General features: G+C 45.6%; 2 protein-coding genes across 2 annotated transcripts; one reads left to right on the top strand and one right to left on the bottom strand.

Moving 5' to 3' along the window:
* The first annotated feature begins 93 nt into the window (after positions 1 to 93).
* LOC131207445 (uncharacterized) lies at positions 94 to 1,227 on the top strand. Its single transcript, XM_058200058.1, has one exon. The coding sequence runs from the start codon at positions 94 to 96 to the stop codon at positions 1,225 to 1,227; it is 1,134 nt and encodes a 377-aa protein (XP_058056041.1).
* Positions 1,228 to 4,503: 3,276 nt separating this feature from the next.
* LOC131211081 (piercer of microtubule wall 1 protein) lies at positions 4,504 to 4,992 on the bottom strand. The gene is made up of 3 exons (XM_058204433.1): positions 4,887 to 4,992; positions 4,688 to 4,796; positions 4,504 to 4,615 (listed from the first exon to the last, which is right to left on the bottom strand). The coding sequence occupies exons 1-3, from the start codon at positions 4,990 to 4,992 to the stop codon at positions 4,504 to 4,506; spliced, it is 327 nt and encodes a 108-aa protein (XP_058060416.1).
* Positions 4,993 to 11,467: the final 6,475 nt, after the last annotated feature.

Below are 11,467 nucleotides of genomic sequence, written 5' to 3'. Positions count from 1 at the left end.
CGCGGCGGCGGCGGCGGCGACTTGGGCGGCTCGACCGGCAGCGCCACCGGCAGCATTCTGAGTACCCGCGAGAGCTCCATCGAGACCGTCATTATGCGGCCGTCGGCTGAACCACCGCCTCCGCCGGTCAGCGGGGCCGCCACGTCCAGTGTCTGCAACGGCAGCGCCGCCGGCAATGTACATAGCAGCAGCAGAGTCAATGTTTCTTCTTCGGAAGGTGTCCCGTCGGCCACGGTGACAGCTGAGCCGCCGGCCGAACCGAAGCGTCCAGCGTACGATCCAGCCCTCACCGAGCGTATCAATCCCTTCGACAAGGACAAGATACTGGCCAGCACCACCACCACCACCACCACCACCGTCGGTGGCCAGCCGGTGGGCTTTACCACAACTAGCAGTAAGATCACAACCAACGACGACCACGATCGTTACAAAATACAGCAAGGTATCAGGGAACAACCATCGCTAGCCGGGCGCTTCCAGCCAGCCGCTTCCGGTGGTGGTGTTGGTGGGCTGGCGGGCGGAGCCACTGCAGCGACGGTGGCCCCAGCACCACCCCAGTCTACGTCTACCTTCCCCACTTCCGCGCCCGCCACCGGCTTCAGTGCCCCGTTCTCCGCCGCGTCGGGGGTGGCGTCCTCGGCCGCGACCTCCGGCTACTCGAGCGCGGCCAGCACCGGCCACTCGACGCCGGCTACCTCGGCGACCGAGCAGAAGAAGCAGGAGTTCGGTCGGACCAAGCGCGCCTCCTCCGACGCGGAGATCATCTTCGGCGGCCTCGGCAGCGGCGGCGGCGGCGGTGGCAGCGGTAGCGGCAGCGACTTCTACAGTTCGCGCTTCGGCCGCAATGGCAGCCGCGGGGAGTTCCGGCAGCGGACCGAGTCGCTCAGCGATGCGGAACTTATCTTCGGCACGAGCGCCGTCACCGGCCCCAGCACGCCGCCCGTCGTTGGCGGCGGCGGCAGCGGACCGCCGACGGCGACCAGCGCTTCGCCGTTCTCGCCGGCCGCCACCGCCAGCACCGGATCGGGCGCCAAGAGCCGGTTCGGGTCGTACGGTAGCCGCGACAGTGCCAGCTTCAGCAGCACCGCGTCCGACTCGGACTTCATCTACGGCCGGAAGGACACGCGGAGCGTGTCGCTGGCAGGCAACGGCAGCAGACCGTGGGCCCGAGCGCCTCAAAGGGGCGAAGACGGCGGTGACGACGACGACGACGTCGATCTGAAGTGAACGGCACCGCCCCGATAGTGCGCCCTCGGCAGCATCCCTTCATTCACGCATTTCGCCGTTGTTTCCACTTGCTTTGGCAGCGAGCAACTCCTCCACTCTATCTGATAAGCTTTTAAATGTAATCACAGACACACGTTTAAGCAACTAAATTGATTAAGGACGAAGTGGCGGAGCGGAGAGTGTGCGAACTCAACGATTGCCTCTGACGTTTCCTGGTTTCAAAAGCCGAAGAATAAAACCTGAAGGCGATGGGCGCCGGCCCTGGCAACATCCTGTCGAAGGGGTTTCGAAGCGACGGATGGCGGAAGTCCGGGAAAACACAACTCTCTTAACTAGTAAGCGATACTAACCTCTAACCTCTCGAAGCGACGAAGCTCGAACTCGACCCCTGACACTGAGAGAGGACCGCACTATACTCTACTTTAGTCGGTGTACAAAACAAAAAAGGATCGCATCGCAGTCTATCATTTGGCTAGTGCGACTCTACACAATTGGCCCGATTGGCTTACGATGTACTACAATCAGCTACACCTTCAGTATTATGTGCCATCGGTCTGTTTCGCTGCTCGCACGCATATCATCCTTCATCCTTGCTGGGACGTGCTGCTGCAGTTCATCCCGTCACACGATACCATGCATGCATCATACTACTACGACTGATTAGACGTACTTGTAGTGTTAAAGGAGACCTTTACCCATCTCCCCGTGAGTTAATACTTCGCCAGAAGGTTAGCCCTTGTGTTACCAGCCCCCACAGACACACATACACCTAGCGACGTTTGTAGCTTGCACCACAGCACACGCAGCCACACAGGTCAGGCCACTTACTTCTATCCCCTTACTTCTCTAGAACGTACCGTCACGAAAGGCATAGAAGTGCAAGACCGCAAAGCAAAGGAAAATATATCAAAAAAGCATAGCACACGCAACCCCCGCCAGGAGCATACACACCGATTATGAATGTTGTTAGATTGATAAAAGCTAAAATATTATTGACACTACCGAAACGAGCTGAGCTGTGGCCCGGACAGATCCTGGCCGAAAGTGGGACACCGGAACACAAACATTTCCACCGAGCGCGCCATCATGTGGGGGGACCCGCAGAGCCCCGGGACATGGTAGTCGTGTGTTCTGAATAAGTTCTCAGCAGTAGCTATATATCATATGAAGACAATATATTACTAAGATATGACTAGTTGATATTTACAGAATTCTACAACTGGGAAGCGGACGGAGGGAAACATCCGGAATGCGGTGAGGGTGTCGAGAGAACGTAATCGATAGCAACAATGTGCTTGATAGCCCTTGCCCCCTCTCCCACACACAAGAGATAGTGTCCGAAATTGTTTGCGATTGTGTTTGATGACATTCCCTGCTCTACTAAACCCAAGTGTGACGCATAGCACAATAGTACAATGCTCGTTGATAAGCGCTAAAAAAAACCCTCTGCTAAGTTACCGATAGTGAACCCACATGAATCCAGTTGTTCCAGTTGCTCATTTAAGTAATGGCATCTTATTTTTGCAAAAGTTACCCACAAACAAACAATTGCAATCCGGTCACGTTCACGTGACTTACAATAGCACCAAAGATCCGAAAACCGTGTTCAAGGAGAATCGCAAGATAATGTTTCCGAGAGTTGGGCGTTGGGTGATGAGTTGGTTGAACCGGCGTGGACCGGAGTGCGCAAAAGAATACAAGTTGATGATATTATCGTAGGCATAAGCATAAACCCTCAATTGTCAAATGTCAATGTCATAGTGTTGCTGTTTCCAATCGTTACTAGGCGCAAACCAATAGACGGGACGGCCCTCAGATGGGCGCTTGCTCGCTCCGATGGCAAATATCGATGCGATCTGTGACGTCACACATTTCCCGACAGTATGTGTTATATCATCCAAATAGACAACGAAACTAATTACAGTGTTAAAATTTGTTGCATCCGTAAAATGCTTTGTCGTGTGCCCTGCGCCCAGTGATAGGAGAGAGGAAGCTGTGCGCCGCCGTACGGAAAAGGGAGTCTCTCATTAAAAACATAAGAATCTTATAACGGCTACGGCACGACAGTGTGCACCGGCCGATTTGCTGTATCAAATGTCTACTTTCCAATCGTTCGTTTGCAACTGCTCCACGGCCGCAGCAAAAACAAACTACTACTATGTTACCAACTATGCTTGATAAAAACCCTAACTGTATCGTGAACTACTGTTTAATAGTTATTGTTAAATGAACGAAGCAAAGTTAATCGCAAACGTCACATCCCTCTTAGAGCAGCCGCTGCGAATGCACGTGAGCCGGGTGCTCTGTTATTTCGAACAACCAATTCAATAATCCAACCATGTCAAATGGCAAAACATTATTGCAGTGATTGATAAAGGAGTGCTGATTAACTTAACTGGACTGGAAAGGTGTGGTGGTTGATGAGAATATGCAGACAACAGAACATCAATTTTCCCCAACCTACGAAGAGGTGTAGCAGACAGTGCGTAAAGGCGCGGTTCGGAAACGAAGCATAAATCCACGGCACTGCACGTAATAGAAACGAAGCCAGGAAAACAGGAAAAATAACCACCCGTAGCAACAACCACAATAGCATCTAAACTATTGACACAGGACACACATTAAATCCTTCGAGGATGCATACAAGTAGCAAAGATAACCGTGAAACCATGGATAAACATTAATTCTAATAGCTAAAACAACTAAGCAAATAATGGAATGGAAGTTATGGAAAATAAAACACAAAAACATATACCTGCCTCGTTCATTCGAATTTCCATTGAGTAACCGTCTTGCAAGAAAGCATGGGATGTGAATTCAAATTTCTGGTTGCTAGTTTCACATATAGATGGCCATTTGCACGGCATGAGGAATTAGCCATATTTTGCATGAGCAGAATTAGCCAAATCACCATTTCCATCATCAATTGCCTTAATCAATGTATCATAAACAATGTATCATCAATTGTGTTGAGACCGTATTGCAAGGATCAGTTATCGGTTCACCGTTAAGTAATTTACAGTTTTTGCTGTTTTGTGTGATGTAAATGTATGCAAAGGAATATTTAAGAAGTCATCTCTCACTTAGGGAATGGTACAAAATTTTCGCTAATTTTTATTCAACCAACTGCTAATTTTTCTTTCGATTATATTCATTATTACATTCATTATTTTTGGGTGAAAAACATCTGCTGCTAGCGATTTGTGATACGTTTTATTGTTTGCGTTATTACAAAAATTTGGTGCGAATACGACTAAAGAATAAGGCTCTTTGAACTTATTCGTTGAATTTGCAGTAAGGACGATCCACGGCAGTGTTTAGGGAATAGTTGCGGTACATGCCGCACTCGTGAAGATGACCAGTGAATTTGTGTGATTTCGGAAAATACCTTTGCAATGAAAAATTATGAATTATGAAATGAAGTGCCTTTTGTGGTACCTGTAATGTACACTGTGCTCACTTGTGCGGAACTGTATGCGGGCATGGTGGATAGTAACCGTAGTCGGAGTTCGAAGTTCTGTAAATGGGGTTGCGACCGTCTTGCTGTGATCCGTATCCGGTGAATTGATCTGCAACCATTCGATAAAAAATACAGTGTAGCAGCACAGGGCACAGTTCTGTGCTTGACTCACTTCTGCTTTGGCCCTACAAATACTTACAAGGGCTTTCGATGCGTTTCGGCAATGAGAGTCCCTTGTAGACATCTACGGTGCTCACGGTTTGTTCGCTTATTTTCTGATTTTCGCTATCCATTTCCCACCACATTAAAAATCACGCACCGCACACGGTTTTATAACGGCAGTTTGCAACTAAGTGATCCAAACGCAACCTGCGTCACCTTTTTATACTCTGCTATCTATTAGCTGGAATCGAGAACGGTTTCAAATCATAGAGCTGGTATCCGTACAACCGCACTATGTTTACTATGATTTGATAAAACAACACCCGGTTCCGTTGCATGGCAACGCTGCCTAATGCTCTGTCGGCATTTGTAAAGTTTCAAGAGGCGAAACGACGACAACAAAGTTTGGAAGTTTCGTGAATCGTCCCGAAAGAGGACAGAGTCTTTTTCTACACCAATGTTCGATAGTTTATGACTGTTATAGGAAATAGAAATATTAATAGAAAATCATCTTATGATGCTCGATTGTTACTGTCCGAAAATATTTAGCACAGATAGTTCTGGTCTTCTTGATACTATCAAGCTTTTATCCTAAACAAATTTCGTTATCCCAAACGATTTTTTCTAACATAACATGCATTAACAGTAATTCAATAAAATATCATGCATTTATAAAAATATAAAATGTAAATCTTACTCTACGTCTAAAACAAATGAAAAATCGCGTGGTTCACCTCCAGCACCGTATTTAGCTAGAATGCAAAAAATTACTTGGTGCAGTATTTCAATGATCATTCATCTTATCGATGATCTCATTTGATTCCTAATTTTCCCAAATAAAACCCAATTTCCAACATTGCACAGAATCACCCTGTGCGTCAGTCACCAAAAAACGTGTTTCATATCGAGACGCTATTTCCTGTGCGGCTGGTAGTGGGCGGTAAACAATTTAAGGGTAAAGGGTATTGTATTTTTCTAGCGATGATGGATTCAATACACCAACCATATGACAAGCTGTCAGACTGGCCACACCAACACGGCCAGCCGCAAATGCAGTCCACATCCGTATACTCCTATCAACACAGGAGTTATCACTGGCCATGCAATTGTGTGCAACGACCATTGTGCGCATGATCCTAATCGGCCCCAAGAAAGCGTTTTGCTATCGAATGAGAAATTGTGTGTTCAAAATCAGATGGACCACGCGATTTTCTCATCAAAACAAAACACTGAAATCACATGTCGGCGGCGCACTGTGCGGAATTTGTATGGGATTGGCGGACATATTTGGTTTTGGGAAGAATTTACGGTAGTACTGTATTATTATTATCGATAGTATTAGATGATGATGATTTATCGTTGCTCGAAATCATTATTATATAGAGTTTCATCTAAATTTTTCTCTTTGGAAAATTTTCTCTGAACATTTATACCGCGCTTCCAAAGCTCCATAATAGAAAAGGCGTAAAATTCATAAAAGCGATATGTTTTGTATGGTCATTTCATAAACTACTTAAAGACCAGGCGCCTCCTTCGGATCGGGGCGGATACAAAACTCACTGGAAATGGTTAAAAATTATCTACATTTTAATTGTAATGCCTAGTTTAGTTTTGCTGAATTACCAAAGTTAATAAACTGTACTTTTTCGTAATTTCGTAAACATTCTGACCCCGTACGCGTTAAAGTATCTGATAAAAGTTGGATTGAAAGAGCAATTTTTGTCTCTGTCTCGACTTTGACAGATAAATTATCGGAGTCTACGCAACATGGAAGGCTAAAAATTCGGATTAGTCATAGATAAGATAACTATGACCAATAAGGTAACAATAAATAATAACAAATAATAATAATAAGATAAGATAAAATAAAGATAAGATAAGAATAGATATCCTATTTTAGAAAAATAGAACTAAAATCCTCACTTTTTAAAGATGGTTTACGTTCACCTTTCCTCCATTGTGCGGCGTAGGTGCGAAAATCTCATCGCTCACCCGCTCACTGATCACCCGATGAGAAAAGCACAAGGGGAAATTCTCACCATGGCATCGGTCCTCCCTTGTCCATGGGGAAGAAAATGTCTTTTCGGTGTGATTCCGTCAGTCTCAGTACGGCATCGATTGTAGCTAGATCCTAGAGTGTCCTCGTACCGCGAACATGTTTGAGGGAGTTTTCCAATGGGGCTTATGGAAAAGCTTCCAGCGGCTGGATTAGGAACGCGCGACACTGTAGTTGAAACGTTACACAATATGGTGCATAGAGTTGATTCCAGCCAGGCGATTAGAGAGCAGTGAATTTTGAGTGAACCGAACGATTGTCCAGTTGCTACGTAACTCTATCGTTTTAGTTCCTAGCTTCCACTAGGAAGTGCCAACCAAATCGAACGGAATTGATACGACTAGCCGAAGGGATGATGGTTGAATTCCCACGCGAACTGGTTCAGGGAACGAAGGTGTTTAAGCCTAGTTGTTTGTGAGATCAAAATATCAAGGACCGAAAATATCAGCTTCTAACATTAGTCTAGAACATCGTTCATCGATCGTTGCGCACGGTGCCAACATGGGGAAGGATTAGACCAAAATACGCATTCTTACTATGCTTAGTGTTCTCTATCCGTTTGACCAAAAATGGCATCTAGTTACAAGTGTACGTAACACGTAAAGTTTTGTTTTCCCAGAAAGTTCTGTACGGCCGTGTGTACCGCAATGTGTCATCGTCGGCGGGCGGGTATTAAGCATAACCTGAACACAGAAACGCCATCGCAATGTCGCAGTGTTAGTGATAAATACAAAGGATTATGCCTACACGCAGGGTACTAAATGCCACGCAAGTAGACAAGAAATATTGCGCTGCGTACGAGAATTGTGCGACAATTATTACATCAATTATTACATCAATTATTACATTATTACATGTTTTCTCACACATCTACCCGATCGTCTGTTTGTGTGTGTTCCTGCGTTTGTGAGCGTGACTATTGGCGTCTAGCTGCGGTGGCGGTACCTCGAAGTCTGCAAACAATTCTAAATGCAGTGCAAACGAAGCTCTACGGCCCACGTGTAGTGGTCCGTGACGGCCAACTTCGTAATGGACGGGGGAAATAATAGAATACAATCGTAAACAAAAGTGCAGAATCACTAGCAGAATCACTAGCAGAACCGTGAGATTACGAAAAAAATATGGTTGTACAGCTCCGTCCACAATTCGTGAATTGGTGGACATCACTTCAATTGCACGAAAAATTCTTACAGCTGTGGTTGATGTGTCTAACCTCGTAGAGTTAATTAGTTAAGAGTGCAAAAGTGTGGCATTGTTTAAAATAAAGTTCAACCGCTTCTAAAATCAATGCAGCTTAATCATGGTCGCGCTTGCTAGGCTCGCAGTTCCGGGCAGTAAATGTGGCATAGTAAGACTAGAAACATTAGTATCACGTCGATGCAACGAAACATGCTCCGCATAACGATCTTTCGCTGCTACTACGGATTTCCCCTTTTTCGGTCGATCGTAAAGTGAAATGTGTCCCAACTGTAGTGCCCATTGCTCTAGAAAATTCAATCGCAAGATGGTAACCGTAGCCGGAACGGGAAACTTAGAATAACGTCGAGTCGTAGCACTCGGGTAGAACTCGTGTATCGATGCTTACTTTAAACCAGGCCATCAGACCGATAGCCACGCCAGATCCTATCGTCGCCAAGCGGGATTGGCTGCAGGACGAAAAGGCTACACCGAAACAGTCTGCGCCCGGCCACGGACTAACCACGATTATGAATGGTAGTAGTATTTATCTAAATGATATGCATAACTCACTGCCAGTCACTGGTGCACACATTTACATTTCACATACCACGCACACGAACCAACACGCGTTCATTTGTAAAGAATGTAATAACACGCATCGGTGCGATATCAAATTTCGTTTGTGAGTCAAGGTTTACATTTCGTCTTGGTCCTTTTACTTTCAAGGATACACGAAACATCGCCACTGCCCCATTATACAAGGCTATTACTTTGACGCCTCAACCTAATGCGATACGAAGGACCTCAAAAGATTTCCTTTCACAAGACACAAACGACACCGCAAATTTTCATTCGGGTTTTCAATAATTTGAAGTACAAGCAAAAACAAACAAATTAAATTAAGTTTATTTCCATATCGGTTTAAAACAAAATTAAACTACGTTCATGTTAGTTCATCGAAACTAAAAGAAAAAAATCCTGGTTAGGGGGTTTTGCAAGAGTAACAGTAAACGAGAAAAAGGAAAACTATTATTGTTTTTTTTGTATCGCATTTATGTCATTTTGAGTTTGTTGAGTTGAGTTAAGTTTTGAGCAATCACAGCAATCTCTTGTTGAGTAAACTATGTTCAGTAAAAATGAAACTTGTTGATTGGCATGTAAACTTTTTCCTTTTTTCACTGTTTTGCACAAAATAAAACAATTATTTGAAGCCTTCATGATTAAAAAGCAATTGAACTAAGAGTCTACTAATAACGTTTACTGCTTTTGTGCTCTATTCTTTCTACACCGCCATGATAAGTAATGTTATTGTAATAGATTGTAAAAGATAATATCCCAAGAAGCTTCTTGTTTCATTTTGTCGTGATTTACTGATTGAACCATTCGGCGTACTTCACAGACATAAATATAGCGTTAGCAAGAGATGTTATGGCACAAATAAAAGTCAGCCGATAAGCCACCGTCTTCGGCCGCGACTTCTACTTACCTACCTAGAACGGCTGGTGACACCATAAATTATTACGTGACATAAATAGTGCTTCTTTTTGCCAGCGCAATCACCTGTAAAACCCGGTTTCCGATTAATTGCTGTGGCATAGTCCATTAGCTCGATTACCCGATCCGCAAACGAGCTACATCAAGCTGCACCACTCGCAGGCATTAATTCAGATCAACTCTAAGCGTCTTTTAAGCGACTCTCAAACCGGTTCAGCCAAGAATGTCCCCAGTAGCGAAGGGCGAAAGAAAAAATCAATAATTTACCGAGAACACTGATACGGCACTGGGGCCAGCATTGGGTCCCCAGACGGCGTGGCAGAAAACGCCTGGTGTCTGCCTCATTGTCTGCCATCGGCGTACAGAACCAGTCCAGATGATTCACGGGGTTGCCCGCGTGGTACTGCGGAACCCCTTGGCCAGTGTTGCACTTTGACACGGGCCGTAGCTTTGCACCATCCATTGGCCCAGCTAGTTATGCAGCTTCAACAGGGCTCAGAGCGTTGCTTCCGGAAAGGATGTGCCCGGGAGGGCGCGATAAAAATGAAACATGCAGCAGATGAGGTGCCAGCTGTCTGCAGTGATGATGTAGCCAGAACCAAACGGCACTCCATCCTGTCTGTGCTGTTGCTAGCATCTCGGCCGGACTGCTGATCGTTCGACGCGCGCTTCGTGAACTTTGTGTCCGCCGTTTGACCGATGGGTTTTCAATCGGTAGAATGTGATATCATGTTCCTCGCAAGTTTTCCGTTCCTCTGTGGCACGCTCTGCCAACACCGCCTTACAACATAATAGATGGGCGAGCGGATGCAATTATCGGCATGCCGTTCAACCAAACTGCCGGATGCAACCGGAAAATTTCAAACCGACTGTGTTGAAATTTCCGAAAAATAAGGAAACATCACTTCCGTTTCCGGGCAATATGTAAGCTAGTTGGCCCAACAAGTTCTCACACCAATTGGTCACTGGAAGCGTGGTTCGCGACAAACAATAAATGTTGAGCTCCAGTGATGGTGCATGAGCGACGGTTCTCCGACAAAGCCCCGGAATTGAGCAAAACTTAAAAATTGTAATAAGCACGTAGTAAACTAATATTTGGCGTATGGAATATTTTCTTTTTCTGCAATCGTTTAAAAACTGACGAGCAATTTAACCGTAACAGTTCGTCAAAACATTAATTTCCACTTCCAATGTTATATTGCTCAAACTCAATTAACGATTTATTACCTAATAGTTTTGCTCATGTGACCGTGAAACCAGAGTGACCAGAAAAGTGAAACACAGACGAACCCATATTTTATTAAATGTCTGGCAGAATTCAACGTTGTGCCTGACAGACGGATACATTGCAATCAAGATTTAACATCCCCTTTCTCCTTGATACCATCGATGAAACTTCAACGGAACAAGCACCGCAATGGCTGTGACGGCTCATAGCTTGCCACGGTTATACATTTGTACAGGACAAGCAACACTTTTAATTGAATTCACCACAACGATTGCTGGTCTCGGCTCGGCCTCAAAAATGGAGCTCCATCCGGAAGAATTCACCATAAAACGCTTGATACGGAAGCAGTGATGGTTCCCCCCCAGCCCGGCTGATATCCGGCACCGACGCGGCAGTTGATTTGCGTCACCATCGGACTCCATCCGGCAGGCGAACTTGCCGGAAAAATCCCGTGGCTCCCCGATAAGCATCGGCACGATTGTCGCCCGAGGGATGTTTAATTAGCTTTCCGTAGTCTCCACCGTTTCGATCTGCTATTGCTCTGTGTCGAGTGTTCGTGCCATTTCCTCGAATAAAACATCCTGTGCGTCTTTATTGCGTCGACTGTCGACCGCGTCGCCGTTCACTGCACGTCGAGCGTCTCCCAGGTTGCTAATTCCAG

The sequence above is a fragment of the Anopheles bellator genome, chromosome 2 (assembly GCF_943735745.2).
Source record: "Anopheles bellator chromosome 2, idAnoBellAS_SP24_06.2, whole genome shotgun sequence".
NCBI classification, from domain to species: domain Eukaryota; kingdom Metazoa; phylum Arthropoda; class Insecta; order Diptera; family Culicidae; genus Anopheles; species Anopheles bellator.
Note: the sequence above shows the minus strand (reverse complement) of the source record. Positions and strands in the feature narration are given on the sequence as shown.

Bases quoted from the DNA above. Each gene is read 5' to 3' on its own strand.
- LOC131211081 (XM_058204433.1), bottom strand. From the start codon at position 4,992: ATGTGGTGGGAAATGGATAGCGAAAATCAGAAAATAAGCGAACAAACC. The intron at 4,797-4,886 runs GTAAGTATTTGT...GAATGGTTGCAG, and splicing joins GAAACGCATCGAAAGCCCTT to ATCAATTCACCGGATACGGA. The intron at 4,616-4,687 runs GTGAGCACAGTG...TTCATTGCAAAG, and splicing joins CCGCATACAGTTCCGCACAA to GTATTTTCCGAAATCACACA.
- LOC131207445 (XM_058200058.1), top strand. From the start codon at position 94: ATGCGGCCGTCGGCTGAACCACCGCCTCCGCCGGTCAGCGGGGCCGCC.